The sequence below is a fragment of the Cornus florida genome, unplaced genomic scaffold (genome assembly GCF_030987335.1).
Source record: "Cornus florida cultivar Cherokee Brave unplaced genomic scaffold, ASM3098733v1 CherokeeBrave_3.0.0_Hap2_Chr11, whole genome shotgun sequence".
NCBI lineage: Eukaryota > Viridiplantae > Streptophyta > Magnoliopsida > Cornales > Cornaceae > Cornus > Cornus florida.
In genome coordinates, this window is record NW_026775581.1 from 106,486,827 (window position 1) to 106,505,711 (window position 18,885).

Here is an 18,885-nt window from a genome sequence, read left to right on the forward strand (position 1 = left end):
ATAGCATTCGAGAAAAAAATAAATAAAAAAGAAAGGCGACACTACTCAAACAGAATAGCCAATTGCTTTACCAAATAATTTACCTCCATTAGATGCATTAAAGATCATTAACATTCCCACTTTAAAAGTGTAAGTTCATGGGAAGGTTACAAGGGTTTTATATGCATTGATAACTTGTAAAGGGTTAGAGCATCTTAGCAGTATGTTAATATATATATATATATTTTTTTTTTGTATAAAATACACCTGTCACTTATAATGTGTAAATTTTTTCAGTCTTTAATAATCTGTTAACCTACATTGCCACATCACCAATGTGTAAAAGAGTTATGTATTTTACATGGTCAAATCAACATATTTCATTTTTATCCCTCTTTTTCATTCTATTAAAGAATCAACCATATATTAAGTAAGTTTATAAAAATTATGTGGCCCCTGGCATGATATATGGTTGATTATTATTGGGAGATATATTTTTACACAAAAGGTATAAAACAACTGTTGGACCTAAAATTAAATTATTCAAATTTTTTATGTAAATCCATCATGACACATTATATTTACACAAAATAATATACACAACGATACACAACGATACACAACGATTGGAGATGCTCTTAGCGAATGACTCGTGGCATAGTAATATCTATTTAAAATGGACGGTTAGAATTTTAGTCCCCAAATAGTTCAGATTTGTAAATAAGTCAAGTTAAATTTTTAGTATATTTTTTATCAGTTCATTTGTTTGTGGATTCAATTCGGGGCTCTTCTCGTTTGAAAACAATTAGAACTTGTGTTTAATATCATTTTGGCTCCGTTTAGAAGAATTTTACACGGCGTCTCCATGACATAAACCCCTCTCGACTATCGGCGTTTTCAGTAAACTCCCCTTAACTATTTAAGGGAGGTAAAAGGAGGAATATTTGGAACAAAATGTTTAATTCATTCGAACTTCCAAAATTCATATCTCCCAAACCGTGCATCCAAAAATTGCTAATAATAGATGCACAAAAATATTATGAAACAATGATTTCAGAAATATAAGAGTTGTGCAATAATACATCATATCCAGAAAGAAATAGCCAATCTAAGAATCTGCTCTAAAAATCTTATTTTATTTTTAAAACTCGGAATATTTACAAGAAAATTTCCATAATTATTCATTTGCACATGGAGCATAACATATAAAAAATGCAGCCCCAACAGAGACCGAATTTTCATTTTGATTTTTGTTTAAAATGGTGACAAATATCTTTTATGATCACCTTTTTTCTTTTCAACTTCCTTTGTTAAATCTATTTACTTGTTTATTTTTTTTGTTAACATTTAGGATAATTAAATTTCTAAGAATTTATTTGTAATTTATTAAAAAAATTTAATAAGCTTTATTTATTTATTTAAGAATAATTTAATCTTAAAGTAATTCAAGATCACATTATATATTCAGTGTGAAGATTGACCATGTGATTAACCCGAATTAACCCAACTTTCTAATTTGAAATCTAAGCCCAAGTTGCGAACCTGAATTTAAAAGAAGGATGGGTTGATCTAAAGTTGAGTAGTTAGGGTTCAAAATGGGGTTATAATTAGGCTCATGTTAAACATTTCACGAGTCGGGTTGGACTCGAGTTGTATCTTAAACCCACACAACCCATTCGAGTTGCAACCCTACTTAATTCTAGAACGATTTAATATTTAATCAATTTAGTGTGTTTGATCACTTAAGGACGAACACTAAAAATTTAAAAAGTTATTAAAAATATTGACTTTTTAACCATTTAAAAACTTTAGCACTTGAAATTTAAAGTACTTAATTTTTTTATTAAACAACACCTAAGTTGTCAACTTCTTATCTTTTCTCTCATTCAATCGAATAAGAATGAATAAAAAAGAAGAAACGTTTTCCTCTCTAAAAATGTCAAATCCATCCCTTAAACACAAACATAAAATACACTAACAAAACCAACAAAACAAACTTTTATTCGAGAAAGGAATGTATCTAACAGTATACTGATAAAAATTAGAGGCACAAACTTACAAGGGCCCGTGGGGGCATCTACCCCTACTGGATTTATTTAATATTGTAGGATTCAAAGGTGATGCACCTGTCCCACATTATATGTACCTGTCCATCCCCTTCCAATTTTTGTAAATTTAATAAGCGAAAATATTATTTATAAAAATTAAGTTCTTATATATTATTTTTATTTAAAAAATTATATTTAATTTATTTTTAAATGTTTTTTTCCCCTTCCACAACGCCTCCTTTCAATAGAATTTCTTGGTCCATCACTGTTTTTAGCCTAATAGTAATATTGTAGGATTCAAAGGTGATGGTAATCTCATGTATGAGTTTGAGTATTTTTAGAGTTACTTATTTTCAAATCGGGTAAACACAACACGCCAAAGTAATCTTGCAACAAGTTTATTGTTTTATTCATATGAACTATTTGTTCCAGAAGTAAATAATATAATTATTTAAGGCTTTCACGTGCCCAAATGCCAATGTAGTACTATTGGGTCACTACATACATAATACATGTGAGATCAATAAAAAATTTAAATTCTTTTAAGGTGGTTCATCACACAACGTTGGTCTTTCTCATAATATTTTTGCTTATGGTCCATCACGGCAGTGTTCGATTTTCTCACAACCTCTGGTATACGGATTTGTTGGTTCAGGCTTACATCCATCGGGATGCGATTTTTTATCACACGGTTCGTCATCCCTTCCGATAGCACCATAACCGATTTCCTTTGCGGAGGTTAAAAAATCAGATGAAATCAAAATTAGCGCGAAGCAAAAAATAATCATCCACCCTTTAAATGTGGCCATCGATACAATCAATCAATAGATGGTCAAATCTATATATATATGTGTGTAAATATATGATAAGCTTCAATCTTTAGTTCGGTAGGGATGGGCTAGATGTTGGAAGAAATTTATAGAGAGAGTTTCTTCCCATAATTAAGACTTGTTTTTTTAACGTGAGGTCAGAATTAATCAATTGGAGTTGGCATTTTAAGTTCAAGTCAAATGAGACAGGTTGGAGAAACCGTTTTGAGTTGTGTCTCAAAGTTATTGTTTAACGATTTGTAAAGTCAAAATTTTCCTTAATTAATGAAACAAATAACTAGAGTTAAGAAACAAAAAAGAGTAGTTATTGGAGTTGATAGAATTTTGGAACAGCTAATAAAATATTTATTTATTTGTAATAGTTTGATACACTATTAGACATGGTCTTTAATAGAAAGGATTTTTCAAGAGTGGATTGATTTGAAGACCTTTTTTTTTTTTTTTTTCATTAGCAATTACAATAAAAAGCCTTTAACTATATTTTCATTTTGCTCTATCTAAGATCATAGTTTCAGTCAAATCAAATGAAAAATATACAAATCAATATACATATATAGTAGTGTGTATATATACAGAAGTATAGATAATAAACAGTAAAATTAAAATTATAAAAATGAATATAATTTAATACATATGAATAATATTTTGATTTTTTTGTAAATACATTATCTTATTCAATATTATATTTAGTGGACATTTCGAAGAGGTGTAACTATATTTATATTTACAAGCCCGTTTAAATTTTTGGGCTATCCAGCTTATTGAATTAAAACCAAAAATATTATTTGATTAAAAAAGTACACAAAAAATAAAAAACCTATACACCTTTAATGGTAGTAAAAATTAAAAAATCTGACTCTAGTATAGATAGACATAAATATGTATAGAGGTCGAAAATTCGAATTTATATGGAGTAAGGGTGAATTCAGGAATTGTCAATGGAGGGACTAGTTTTGAACATAAATTTAATTACACAATTTCATAAGTAAATTTTTTTGAGGGGGAGGTCAAGCCCACCTAAACCCTCCTCTGTCCGCCTGTGATATGGAGTTACTATTCTCGGAGAATTTTTTCGATAATTATTTGATGCATAGGGAGAACCGCAAGTCCGGTGATGAATTGTGAGAAGGCCCAATTAGGTGTGTGGTTTTTTTTGGAGCACTGTGAATAAGGACCCAACGAATGGACTGAAGTCGAAGCACAAGTGGAAACCTAACAAAAGCCCAAATATTGATAATACTCTGGCCAGACCCAAATTGGGTTGGTCCAACCCAGCCCATAGTTAACAGGGTAATTATCATAGAACATCAGGGTGTCTTTGGTCATACACATTACCTAGGGTTGTAGTAGTGATAAGAGTGCTATAAATTTCACACCGAAACCCTAATTTCGCTTGTGCAGACTGCAGAGAAGTTGAGAAGACACATAAAGGTTGTAAAGTCTGGTTCAGTGAGAGAGAGAGAGAGAGAGCACTTTCTAACCTAAAACTTAACAAATAGTAACAATGGCGTCGATGTCAATCCCACAGGGAGAGAGAGCACTCTCGACGAAGGAGGCAGATATACAAATGATGTTGTCCGGCGAAGTTCAACTCGGCACCAAAAACTGCGATTTTCAGATGGAGCGTTACGTCTTCAAGCGCCGTACCGATGGTCCAATTTCTTCTTTATTTATCTCTCTAAATATATACATGTACAAATGTGTTTTTGTATTAAAATGCACATATATATATATATCTGAATTTCTTTCTTATTCGATTGAGATCTCAAACAGTTATATGGAACATTATGCTCATTATGCTTGTATATTTATGTAAGGATTTATATGTGTTTCTGATTCTGTTTGTTATTGACTGAGATCTGAAACAGTTGTGTTTTTCTGAAATGCGCCTCTCTCATATGCTTCTGACAATAGACTACATTTAGTTAATTATTGTTGTTTGCTTACAGCGTTTTTGTATATTATTATTAAAGTTATTGTTTGATCTGTGGTAAACAGTGCATGTCGATTCGTTGATCAGTCGCCTAAGTTTGAATTGTGTATTTTGTTGGATGTTGAATGTCATTTTATGCAATATTTCTTTTGGATTTTTGTGTGTTCAAATTTATTTCATTTTACTACGAGTAACGTTATAAACTGTAGAGTCCAATAAAAATTGTCCAACAAAGACTCTTGTGAGTATTGGATAAGAATATAATCTCTCTTTGTTAACATATCAGTCAGAAAACTGTTCTGCAAGTTTATGTATATTTGAGTATATATATATATATATATATATATGCTTCATGTGATATATATGTGGATTTGCTTTAAATTTAAGCTAGAAAACCTGTCCATGACTTAAGGCAATACGAATTATTCAGAGTGGCATTTAATAAAGTATGTGTACAGCGTTTTTGGTACCATTTCACACTATTGGGGAGTAAAAAATGATCTGTCACATCTTTGGTTGCGCAACTTTATGGTTGATTTTTTATTATCAAATGGCATGTTTTCTTAATTTTGTTTCTCTGTGAGGTTTTAATATGTATACTTGCTTCTCAGATGCCATTATTATTTGCTTTACATGGATTAGTTAGTGGATTAATAACAATGTTTATATGTGTGTAAGAACTAAAAATATAATAGGAGATCGCTTGTACTCCGTCATAAAATGGAATGGAAAAAAGAGAATTCATATAGTATATAAAACAATGATGATGATGAGATTATTTTATTCCACTGTGGTTTTCTTCTTATTCTTCATTTTTTTTTTCCAAATAACTCTTTCCCCTGCATTATTATTAATATTAATATTTCAATGCTCAGGGATATACATTATAAACCTTGGAAAAACATGGGATAAGCTTATGCTGGCAGCCAGGGTTATTGTTGCGATTGAGAACCCGCAGGACATCATTGTTCAGTCTGCTAGGCCATATGGTCAGAGAGCAGTTTTGAAGTTTGCGCAGTACACAGGTGCTCACGCAATTGCTGGGCGCCATACTCCCGGAACATTCACTAATCAGCTTCAGACTTCATTCAGCGAGCCTCGCCTCCTGATCCTCACTGATCCAAGAACTGATCACCAAGTTAATACTTCTTTCAATTGTTTACTCTCAAGTGAATCATCTGATGCATTATTGAAAATTACTTCATTTGTGGAAAATGCATTTGAACAAACTGCACTTATTAAAATAGGAGGCTAATCAACAAATATATATTCTGAAGTTATCAAATATGATAAAGTAGTGTTAACATATTCTGTTTATTTTTCTTACGGTTGTTAATAACTGTGTGTCCTGGAAATGAATACTTTATATTGTTTGATCTTGATTTGTCATTGTAAACGGTTTTGCAGCCTATCAAGGAAGCTGCACTTGGAAATATTCCAACTATCGCTTTCTGTGACACTGATTCCCCAATGCGATATGTTGATATTGGTATCCCTGCAAATAACAAGGGAAAACACAGCATTGGCTGTCTATTCTGGCTCCTGGCGAGGATGGTTCTGCAGATGCGGAACACAATCCCTCAGGGGCACAAGTGGGATGTCATGGTAAACATTATCAGAAAGAAGCTTGTATTTTGTTCATATATTTTTTTATTTTATTTTTTTTATTTTTTGATTTTGAATATGAAATGGTTGCACAATTTGATTTTTCTTTTCATATAAAAGAAAGATATGAATTCGGATATGAAGTTTGTTTGGTTAATACAATTCATTTCAAGTTGTCAAACTTTGAATTTTATTGTAATAATTCAATTGTGGCAGGTGATTGATAATATTGTGAACTTCCTATTTGTGTTGGCTAACATTTGCCATTCACCTACAGGTTGATTTATTTTTCTACAGGGAGCCCGAGGAATCTAAGGAGCAAGCAGAAGAGGAAGCACCTGCAGCAGGAGATTACGGAGATTACACTGCTCCTGGAATTCCTGGTGCAGGTGATCAATGGCCTACTAGCCAAATTACTGATGGCCAGTGGGTCACTGACGTGGTCCCGGGTGCCACTCCAGGAACAGGTGTGTATTTTATTGATCACAATGGACTTTTTAGATCTCTTTGGCTTTATGTGGCCCATTTTTATTTTATAAATTAAAAATTTCTTTGTTGTCTTGCAATGTTCGCGTGGTTATGATGATAGCTTCTCAGTTCTCTTAATTTGAACATGTTTACCATCTCAACTGAAATACCCGTGTTGGGATTGAACATATGAGTGCTCAAACTTACAATGAGGGTCCCTCATAATAGATTTTCCTTTATTATATGCCAATTTTCTTTGTAACTTTAAGAGCAAAGCAGTCACTTGTCAAAATTAAAATTTTGAATTGTGGATTCTTTTTAATAATACTTTCTTTTATGTTTTTTGTTCTTGTTCCCCATTGTGGTGGATTCTTCTGTATAATACTTTCTTTTTATGTTATTTGTTCTTGTTCCCCATGTTGTCTAGATTTTTATCTTCTCTTCTATAAATTTTCTTTGCATTGTGTTCCTTGCGAACTACAGTTGCCAATTTTAGCTCACGATTGGGTTGGTCTGGATTTATAATTCTAATTTGTTTTGTGTGTGAACTGTAGTGCCAGCGCAAATAGCTGCTGATGGTTGGGATACTGCAGCTGCACCTCCACCAGAAACAATTCCGGGTGCTGGAATCAATACTGTTCCTGCTGCTGCTTCTCAAAATGAATGGGGACCTTGACCTCCGACTCTATTAGTTTTCGTTGAACTTTCTGTCCGAAAAAAGGGATCTTGTAAGGATTTTGTTTTTGGCAAAAAAAAGTTGAGGTGTAGTTTATGTTTAGTTTGAAAATTTTGACATTGATGTTGGGCTCCTAGAATATGGATTGGTTGTTTAACATTTATATTATCATTTATATGGTTTTCTTTCTATCCCGTTGATGTTTGTTTCTTCTGTTAAAAGTGGCACGAAACTGCGTTAACCCTTGGGTTGAGAAACAGGTTGGCTGGATTTCAGTAATTTTAGTAGCTGAAATAAAAAAATTTCTTTTATAACTCTGAATGCTATACAAATTAAGATAGATAAATATTTTCTCTTCTTGGAACTAGGACTTTCAGCTAGAAAGTCGAAAACTGAGTTTGAAAACAAATCATTTATTTGGTGAGAAATTGAGAATGTAATAATGCAAAGAAAATTCTTGAATGCTAGTGTGGTTCACGCCTATGTACCTTTTATGACTTCAAATTATAAGGGGTGCGAGATTAGAAAATGTATATTGTGTTGATAGTTGCTCTACAAACAAAAATTCTAATGAATGGGGAGTATCTCCGATGCCATTTGATGGATACCAAAAGCTTAAATGACAATTGAGATTTGATGTGGTACTTCATACAATTGAGACCATTCTGCATCAAACCTCAATTTTGATGCGCCATATTGAACGTATTGGTGCATCAAACTTCAATTTTAGATTTACACAAATGTCAAATTATGTCACAACCTACATGTACTTGACCATCTTTTTCCCTTTGATTATTTTTGTATATGGTTGCTAGAATACAGCCATTTCCCACCATTGTTATTCAATCTTTTGACATCTTGTGACATTTAATTGAATTGTGTGAAGGAAAAGACTAGCCAACAATAATTCAGCCAAAATGGTTATGCTTATGGGGGCAAACTTTCTGCTGGAGGTGGTGGTGCTTTTGGTTGAAACATTTCCAGGAATGTTATGTGATGTTTATGCTTTAGTCCCCTTTTCGGACTTGGGCAGGGGCTAATTCTGAGATTAGTTCAACCATGTATATACATTTAATGTATAAGCAAGAAAAATGAAAATGTAAATTTTCATAATTTCTAGTCACAAACACCCCTCTTAATAGAATTTTTGTGCACATAACTATTTTTAGTCTAATTTTAGTCTAGTAGTGTTGTAGATCAAAAAGTGGGTACCCATATAATTCAAGGGTCAATGATGGACCCAATGAAGGGAGGACATCTATTTATTTTTAATTCTTTCAACCACACCCCCTCTTAATAGAATTTCTGTGCACATAACTATTTTTAGTCTAATAATGTTGTAGATCTCAAATAAGGTGTCAATTTAAGTCCAAACTCATTAGACCACCCATTAAAATTAAATTATTTGGACACCCAAATTTAAATGAGTGTGTCAGTAATGGATAAAAAAGTGAATACTCGTATAATTCAAGAGTTAATGATGGATTAAAAGTGAGTACCCAGCTTAATCCTGCTCAAACAAAACTATCATTGTTTAATTTGTTTTCTTTCAGCAATAACACTCTCTTTACCTTACTCTTCAACTTCCTACATATATAAATTTATAAAAAAAATAAATAAGACAGGCGACGATGTATAAAAATATAATTCTTTTCTTTGCTTGACCTTTCCTTCTCTTTAGAGTTCCTTTCCCATGTACGCAAAACTGTGCACTTGATACATCACCATGTTTGTTTTGCACAGCAACTCTTTATTATTCTTATTTTTTCCGAACCTGCTGCCTTTTTGTTTTTTTCTTTCTTGGGCCTGCAACTTAATACCTGCTTGCATTCGACTTATATATAGATATATAACCGGATTGGACTTATATATAGAGAATGGATATATATATATATATCAAATTAATATTGTTGATTAAATTGGCGGATTCAGGAATTGTTAATGGGGTGGGTTAAAATTTTTTTAGGTGAGTTAATACTAGTAATAATTTTTTTATTTTTTGTTGGGCTAAAATTACCTATAGTAAATTTTTTTTTTAAAAATTTTTTACGGGGTGGGTTTGAGCCCACCAATCATAACACCTAGTTACGCTGAGTTGTATAATAATTTTTTTCGAAAGAAAAATAATTTATTTTTTTTTTTTGAAATAAAAAAAAATAATGTAAAAATAAATTATTATTATTGTTTTTTTAGCCGTGGATGGTAGGAAAGTAAAAAATTTGCAAAAGTAAAAAAGAAAAGAAAAAAAAAAAGGATGAGTTGGAACGGGTTAACCCGTTTTGATCCGTTCATTTGAACCCTTACCCATTTATAACCTGTTATTAATGGTTTGATATTATGTTACTGATCCATTCATACCCAACTCATTTAAAATTCGTTCAAATCTACCCAATTGCCACCTCTAATCTCAAAGGTGAGTAGTCTCGTCCAATTACGAATTTGAGTATCATTTAGGGTTCCTTTTCTTTCCCAATCATATAAACACAACATGCCAATGTAATCTTATAACATGAGAGCAACAAGTTTATTGTTTTATTCATATGATATCATTTGAGATTTTCACATGCCCATATACTTGTTTGCATAACCATTGGATCACCGCCACATACATGATACATGTGAGGTCCACCACACAAAGTTCATCTTTCTCACAATATCTTTGATTTTGGTACTGGTGGTGGATTCCCACGGCAGCGTTCGGGAACCTCACAACCTCTGTGATACGGCGAATTTGCTGGTTGAGACTTGCATCCCTGGGGATGCAACTTTTTGTCGCACGGAGTGTTATTCCTTCCAATGGCACCGTTACTGATTTCTTCGGCAGTGATCAAGAAATTGGAAGACATCAGAATTAGCGCTCCCAGACAAAAGATAATCATCCAACCTTTCGATGTGGCCATTGATGCCAAGATGATCAATTTAATTTAAAAAATAAAAATAAAGAGAATATTATATATTTTTATATGTATCCAAAAATTATTTAATATATGTAAATATTGGTAATCTTGTATCTGTAATTTGGTAGTGGTGGTGGGTAGATGTTGGAAAATATTTATAGGGGTAGTTTCTTGGTATAATTAAGACATGGTTTCTAACGTGAGTCAGAATTAATCAATTAGGTTGGCATTTTAAGTCTTAAGTTAAATGAGACGGGTTGGAGAAACAAATTAAGATCGTTTTAATTGTTCTCAAAGTTACTGTTTAAATGTTTGTGAAGTCAAAATTCCCCTTTAATCAATGAAACAAATAACTAAAAATTAAGAAACAAAAAAGAATAGTTATTGGAGCAGACGTTTGTAGAATTTTGGAGCAGCTGACAAAATATTTATTTAATTGTTACAGTTTGATGCACACTATTGGTCACAGTGTTTAATCACACGTTAAAGTTCTATATTTTAAAAGTAATTTATATACCATATGTGGTCAAACCTTTGCGCAACAGTGATGTTGCTATATTATTATTTGGAGGACAAAAGAACCCGTTGTTCCATTTCTCTCTCTCTATATATACATACATGTACACAAATATATAATGCATGCATATATCTATGTGAGAATACTTGTGAATATGTGTTCTTTGATTCTCATCATCCAACTGAAATGGCAAACCAACAATTTGCCAGCCTAATGTGGAGGGGACCACCTGATATCGTATTGCCCTACAATTTGAAGGCACTGTTTGCGCATATATATATATATATATATATATATATATATATAAAGATTTAATCTCATAATGCTGTCCCCAGTATGATACGTTCCATGCGCAATATTATATCCTTTTGAACTGAATAATTTATTGTAAAACACAACTAATCTCCATCTTTTCTTATTCATTTTCAAAAATTTCCCATTATATATTATTATATCCAATGATATTTTTAAATTTAAAAGAAAATAAAGTAATAAGTTCTCTCTCATTTCTTCACTCTCTACCATCCCATGATATGTAAATTAGTAATTGACTCTATCTATTCTACTCTCTCATTTTCTAAACTAGTTACTCGTGTTTATTAATTAAATTTAAGTTCTTATATTATTATTTTATTTTAAAAAGTATCTTTAATATATATATATTAAAAAAAATCTTCAACGACCCCTCCTCATAACAGAATTTCTTGCGAATTGGTCATCATTGTTCACTGTTTTTAGTCTAATAGTTTTGTAGACTTCAAATGTGATAGTAATCTCATCCACGTACGAGTTCAAATATCTTTTAGAATTTCTTTCTTCCCAAATCATATAAACACAACATGCCAAAGTAATCTTGCAACAAATTTATTGTTTTATTATTATGAACTATTTGTTCAACAAGTAAATAATATAATTATTTGTGGATTTCACATGCATTTCACGTGCCCATATACTATTATATGAATGTATAGCACCATTGAATCACAACATACATGATACCACCACACATATATGTAAAATATATGTAAGTCTCTATCTTTGATTTGGTAAGGGTGGTAGATGTTGAAATATATTTATAGGAGAGATTCTTTGTATGATTAAGACGGGCTTTTTAACGTGAGGTCAGAATTAATCAATTGGAGTTGGCATTTTAAGTTTAAGTTTGAATTAGATGGGTTGGAGAAGCCAATATGGTTTCATATTTGTTCTCAAAGTTATGTTGTTTAACTGTTTGTAAAGTAAAAAATTCCCTTAATTAATGAAACAAATAACTAAAAATTAAGAAATTAACAAAAAACAGTAGTTATTGGAGCAACCGTTGGTAGAATTTTGGTACAGCAAACAAAATTTTTATTTATTTGTTATAGTTTTATACACATCATACACAATATTGGACAGTCTTTAATAACATGTTAAGTTATATAGTATTTTCAAAGTGAATTAATGAGCACATGAAATGTATACGTATATATATTCCTGAATGGCACATGATGAAGTAATTTGTAGTGTATATATTTTATCACAATGTGTCGAGTCTCGACATAACAATAATATTGCTTTATTGTTCATTGGAAGCACGGGCGGACCCAGAACTTTAGGTAAAAGAGGTCAAAACTGAAATTTTGTAATAATTTTAGGGGGGGCTTTAGTAATATTTTATGAGTATATATTAAAAAAAAAGGTTGATATATCAGTAAAAAAAAATAAAAATTGTGAATATAGGTCCGTCCCTACTTGGAAAAAAAAAAATAAAAAAAATAAAAAAATGAGGGGCTATTGTGAATGTATTCTTTTTCCACGTTTTATTAAGAATATTTCTTCTTTCTTATTCTCCTTACCCTCACCTTACAATATCATTATCACATGAAACGCTATTGTGAAGTTTTCAATTCTTCAAATTTAATTACATGAAACGTAAAACTTTATACTTGGCTATAAAACTCATGCAAGGGTTCAGTTTCATGAATGCCATCATCTATCATTTGGATGAAAAGAAATAAAAGAAAAATAACCAAATAATATATCTGACACCTTTTTTTTTTTTCATACTACAAAATCTATGGCTTGATAAAGCGAGAGCTTGATAGTAAAAGAACAAAACAAGAATGTTTGTTTTGAGGTAAAAAAAAAAAATTGAAAATTGAGGCTGCTTTCCTATAACATTGAAAAATGCAAAAAAAAAAAAAAATGATGCTTTAACTAATGAAATTTATTTTAAAAGACCTGAATTTTGTCACAAGCGAAATATATGAGTATCCTTTGTTAATTAGATTATTTTCAATCATGAATATGTTTTCACAAGTCGAACCAAGACCATCAAAATGTGGTGTCTACAATGTATATAAAATTATAAAATTCATATGCATTTATAAGTAGTAAAAATATGTAAAAAATAGAGCAACAACAACAATAAACCTTTTTCTCGACTATATATGTTTCTATTTCACTTTATCTAAAGCCAGAAATTCAGTGAGACACACATGAAAATATACTAATCAATATACATACATCTATATATATATATAAAAGTATAGATAATAAACTGAAAAATTAAAATTATAAAAATTAATATAATTTAATAAAAATTGAATAATATTTTAATTTTGTTTATAAATTTATTTTCATCTTATACAATATTATATTTAGTGGACATTTCCAAGCGGTGTAACTAACGCTATATATATTTACTGGCCTGTTCAAATTGTCGGGCTATCCAACTTGTTGAATTAAAACAAAAAATATTATTTGATTAAAAAAGTACACAAATATATATATATATATATATATATCTCACACTTTAAGTGAAAAATAAAAAAATCATGGTTCGGTTTGAATCGGTTGATAATTTTTTGACCTCTGACTGTTTGAACGTTTCATATGTACTCCTAGTTTGAAGGCACTGTTTGGACATATGTAAGAATTTAATCTCATATTGCTGTCCGTTGTTACATTTGGTAAAATGGGTCTGTAGGTGCAAAATTTCGCTCAACCAATAATGATTAAGAAAAATAAAACAACTCACTCAATCAATAGTAAGATAAACAAGAACAATATATCTCGAAGCGTAGAATTGCTTGATCCCTTTATTAGAGGTCTAAGCCTCTATTTATATACAAAAGATTGTAAAATTATGGTAGGACTCGCGTTACTTGCCCTCCAATTCTTTCTATATAAACATTCTTTACTAATAGAGTTCTTTCCATTGTCTAATTTTTCATACATAGAACTTGCCTTGTACAGAACTTCCTATCTCAGAATTTTCCTTCTACGGTAAATCCTTCAACTGGTAGGACTTGTGCATTCTTGAGTAACTGGGCTGAACATACTTTGATCCGGCTGGGCTTGAGTAACGGACCGGATGTTAAATATTAATATGTTGGGCTGATAATCTCTTAATTCGGGCTTCAACAGGGCTAAGGGTCATATAACAATAGTATTGGGCTTGTGAACAGTGATCTTGGACTAGTATCAAACTCAATTTGGGTTTGAGCGAGGTGGGCTTTATAAACTTATCAAGGATATGTTTATATTTATGATGACGTGAATTATTCTCATTGGAGGGGATTTTTTCCCTCCACACTTAGCCCCCAATTCCTTTTTTAATTGGAGTACTACTCCTAATAAGAAGGGAATTGAAGCTGTACGATTACCAATTTCGTAAGAAGTGATTTGAGGCGTGATTACTGATATTCTGACCAAAGGGTTTCCATAAGAGTTACTTCCGCTCTTACTGCGTTCATTTCATTCCTTACGTTCTTCACTTTGTCACATCACTAGGTTAGAGCATTTGTCATAACAGAGACTAGAGCACCTTGGAAGCAATTTATATCTAGAGCTGATAAATCAGTTCTTCACTCTGGTGATTCTATGATTACCGACCCCTCTGTAGCACTAGCAGTTGCTCGGGGAATGTAATATGGAGTTTGAATAACTGCCTCCATCTGCCCCTGTTCGAGCCATTGAGGTTCGTCATTCTCCCTTCCTTTTTGTCTTCTCTCCATTAAGAAGTTGGAGAAAGATCTTGGCAATTCTTAAAAGAAGGTCTCGTATGCAGCCATGAATGCAAAGATTGCATCTTGGTGCGCTTGTCCAGGACTAAGGCCTTTCGGTTTGGCTTTGTACAAGGTTCGGGAGACAAGTTGAACGATCCGGAGGCCTTTAATGCTGACATGGAAGTGTCCTTCCCTTATCCTGAGGGTCCACAAGCCCAAGAAGCTGAAGTGCTTTTTGCTGAAATGGTGAAGTCTCATCAGGATGATCATCTAGCTCCAACTTCATCAGTTCCTGCAGCTCCCAACCCTTCGATTCCTCCAACTTCAAGTCCAACTGTGGTGGACGCTTTTGACTCTGCTCTGTTATGGGAATTTGTGATTGCCCTTACATTGTATACGCTTTGTTGCATAGTAATGTCCTCCTGTTTCTCAAGAAAATACACTTGTTTGAGGACCTTATATTTTTTGTGGTCCGAAATGTACAGTTCCTCGGCGCTGAGCCTTAGAGGAAACGAGTTGAACCGGACACTTAGGGTCCGAAGCGAATTATTCCTCGGCGTTGAGCCTTAGAGGAACTGTAATGTAACGAACTCTGGAGAGCCGAGGCATGTAGTTCCTCGGCGATAAGTTTGAGGGAAACTGTATTGTACCGGACTCTGGAGGTCCGAGGTATGTAGTTCCTCGGCTATGAGCCTGAGAGGAACTGTAATGTACCGGACTCTTAAAGTCTGAGGTATGCAGTTCCTCGGCTATAAGCCTGAGAGGAACTGTAATGTACCGGACTCTTGAGGTCCGAGGTAGTAAGTTCCTCGGCCATGAGCCTGAGAGGAACTGTAAGGTATCGGACTCTTGAGGTCCGAGGTAGTAAGTTCCTCGGCCATGAGCCTGAGAGGAACTGTAAGGTATCGGACTCTTGAGGTCCGAGGTAGTAAGTTCCTCGGCCATGAGCCTGAGAGGAACTGTAAAGTATCGGACTCTTGAGGTCCGAGGTAGTAAGTTCCTCGGCCATTAGCCTGAGAGGAACTGTAAGGTATCGGACTCGTGAGGTCCGAGGTAGTAAGTTCCTCGGCCATGAGCCTGAGAGGAACTGTAAGGTATCGGACTCTTGAGGTCCGAGGTAGTAAGTTCCTCGGCTATGAGCTTGAGAGGAACTGTAAGGTATCGGACTCTTGAGGTCCGAGGTAGTAAGTTCCTCAGCCATGAGCTTGAGAGGAATTGTATTTAGGCTAGATAGTTTGGAATTGTAATGTATCGGACTCTTGAGGTCCGATGTAGTAAGTTCCTCGGCTATAAGCCTAAGAGGAACTGTAATGTATCGGACTCTTGAGGTCCGAGGTAGGAAGTTCCTCGGCCATGAGCCTGAGAGGAATTGTATTTAGGCCAGATAGTTGGGCTTAACAAAGAGAGAATATGTTTTCTTTTCTTAATATCTTTTTAGGGCTGCTTATATTGCCCCCATTATGGAAGGTATTGCCCCCATGAAGGAAAGAAAAATATGTCTCGTTTGATAGCGGCGATGTAGATAATTTTCATGTAATTATAAGCATCGGCCCTCTTTGTGCTTTGGAGGAGTTTACATGAAAATTTAACCTTCGACGTAATTGAGGTAATTTTCATAAAATTTTATTCCTCTTTGCAGCTCGTTATGCGTTAGAGGAATTTTGAAATCTGCAGACGCTGGAGGTCCGAAGATCAATTTTATTCCTCTTCGTAGCTCGTTGTGCCTTAGAGAAATTTTGAAATCTGCAGACGCTTGAGGTCCGAAGATGAATTTTATTCCCCTTTGCCGCTTGTTGTGCCTTATAGGAATTTTTTTTTTGATACCTTCGGATTCTTGAGATCCGAAGATTTTTATTTCACAGCAAATATTTGTACCGGACACTTAGGGTCCGAAGCATGTAATTCCTCGGCTGTGAGCCTGAGAGGAATTGTTGATTTGTATCGAATACTTATGGTCTGAAGCATGTAATTCCTCGGCTGTGATCCTGAGAAGAATTGTTGATTTGTACCGAACACTTAGGTACCTACGGACTCTTGAAGTCCGAGACTTTTTGTTGTTAGGCTTGCCTCCACATTTTTTTTTAATTTTTTTTTTTTTTTTTGGTATCTATGGACTCTTGAGGTCCGAGACATATGCTAACTCTAAAAACATTTAAAGTTCAATTGGAATTCTTTGATGTATGTAATATGTTTAGAACTTCAAGTAGTAGATTAAATTTTGAAGTACTTACGTGGAAGACAAAGCTAACGTTTGTCGTTTGTTCCACATGCACTCCAATGAACATATTTAAGCTTTAAATGCTCCAAAATGAGTCCTTCAGCAAGATGCCGAACCAAACCTCTCTACTCGTCCTGCTCCTCACCTCAAACAGACTCCTTAATTGTTTCTTGGAAGTACTAAAGGAGGCTCACATCCCAATCAATTTCACAGCTAAACAACTGAAAAAGATGGTGGGGAATGCACTTGCTTGCAATGCGAATCACTTTCTCTGACAATGAAAATAGGTCCCACCACATTTCCTGTCAATTTCCAAGTATTTGATATTTGTCCCGAATACCAACTCCTCTTAGGACGGCCTTGGATCCATAATGCTCGGGCAGTGCCCTCAAGTCTCCATTAAAATGTCAAGTTCGTCTCCAACGACGACTTTGGAGCTATTTTCTTTTGAAAAAGTGGATAACAATCAAAGCATCAGGCCGGGATTTGCCATGCGGTCTAGAGATCTAGTTGACAAGGTCTGGAACGGGAGGAACTGAAGTGTCAAGTTCGTTTCCAACGACAACTTGGTGAAGTCTATGCCGAAGAAAGCTTGGTTGTGCGCTCATCACCTGGGCTTGGAATCAACACCGTCATTTGGAATGGACTTATGGGTGTGTTCGATTTTGCATCCGGAACAGAGGCTATATATGTATAGATATATATATATATAAATTGATACAAGGCAGCAAACAACTGAGGAGGCGAGCAAGGAGAAGCTCGGATGTGGTGGACGGCGGCTCGGCGAGGATGGAGATGGCCAGCGATAATGGAGGCAGCAGTGCTGAGTGCAGACGAGTGGTTCAGCTGGGATGAGCTCCTGTCCGGTCATGAGGAAGCAGCTTTGAACTCTCGGTGCACCGGCGGGTTTGGCCGGCGGTGACGGTCATCTGCTCATCACTACTGGTTACACACTAATACTCTGCGATGTAGAATGTTTTTCCTCCTTGTTAACAAATGGAGAATTTGCAACAGCCTCCTTGAACTCCTCATACCTTGCCAGAAACATCTCCTTGGAAGCAACCACAAGAGCTGCTGCTGCTGCAACCATTGATGCCGAGTCCTTTGAAATCTTAATTTCCCTTTGGGAAATCATTATGATCCGAACGGCTGCGACTTTGAGATCAAGATTCATTTGTGCATTATTCAAGTTAAAGTTCCAGGAAGTATAAAACTGTTATTAGGCGCGTTTTCCCTTCCAGCACACCCATAATTTGATCTTCTGTATACTTCACATTTTTGTTCTTGGATCGAAGTGCATTTGTGGAAGTGCCAGAGCTTAACATCTTGTCAGCAAGTTTGAAGCAGCTTCTAGCAGATAGGTCTATGTCAAGATCTTTCAAGTTCAATGGCGGTTGCCTTGAAATGTATTGATCAAAGTGATTCATGGCGATGAAGGACATGAATGGATCATCAATTTTACGCGAATTACTGATGATGTTATCATATACTTGTTTTCTTTCTGTGGTGTTGAATCTTTTGGAGTAACCCATAGCTGGCATGTAGTCTGGTTGATCTAGGAAGAGCGTTACGTAGTCGTCGTAATATTCTTCACTAGTTTCGAGTGGATTCATAGGATCAAACTCCATCTTCTTATTCGATCTTCTTGAAGAGACATTGTTACTACTGTATGTTTAGAGGGAGAGAAAATGAAAAGAAAACAAAGAGACTGCTCTGCATAGG

The 18,885-nt window shown here is 34.1% G+C and overlaps 2 protein-coding genes across 2 annotated transcripts; one reads left to right on the plus strand and one right to left on the minus strand.

The window, feature by feature from the left end:
- The first annotated feature begins 4,238 nt into the window (after positions 1 to 4,238).
- On the plus strand, positions 4,239 to 7,730 carry LOC132283781 (small ribosomal subunit protein uS2-like). The gene is made up of 5 exons (XM_059785796.1): positions 4,239 to 4,509; positions 5,666 to 5,928; positions 6,198 to 6,395; positions 6,673 to 6,862; positions 7,418 to 7,730. Exons 1-5 carry the CDS (start codon positions 4,362 to 4,364, stop codon positions 7,537 to 7,539), a joined length of 921 nt encoding a protein of 306 aa, XP_059641779.1. The 5' UTR covers positions 4,239 to 4,361; the 3' UTR covers positions 7,540 to 7,730.
- A 10,623-nt stretch (positions 7,731 to 18,353) lies between these two features.
- On the minus strand, positions 18,354 to 18,791 carry LOC132281788 (uncharacterized). The gene has a single exon (XM_059783455.1). The coding sequence runs from the start codon at positions 18,789 to 18,791 to the stop codon at positions 18,354 to 18,356; it is 438 nt and encodes a 145-aa protein (XP_059639438.1).
- Between the last annotated feature and the right edge of the window lie 94 nt (positions 18,792 to 18,885).

What these genes read in the sequence shown, in the direction of transcription:
- LOC132283781 (XM_059785796.1), top strand. Translation starts at nt 4,362, where the DNA reads ATGGCGTCGATGTCAATCCCACAGGGAGAGAGAGCACTCTCGACGAAG. An exon ending in ATCCAAGAACTGATCACCAA is followed by an intron (nt 5,929 to 6,197) that starts GTTAATACTTCT and finishes ACGGTTTTGCAG; the next exon opens with CCTATCAAGGAAGCTGCACT. An exon ending in GGCACAAGTGGGATGTCATG is followed by an intron (nt 6,396 to 6,672) that starts GTAAACATTATC and finishes ATTCACCTACAG; the next exon opens with GTTGATTTATTTTTCTACAG.
- LOC132281788 (XM_059783455.1), bottom strand. Translation starts at nt 18,791, where the DNA reads ATGGAGTTTGATCCTATGAATCCACTCGAAACTAGTGAAGAATATTAC.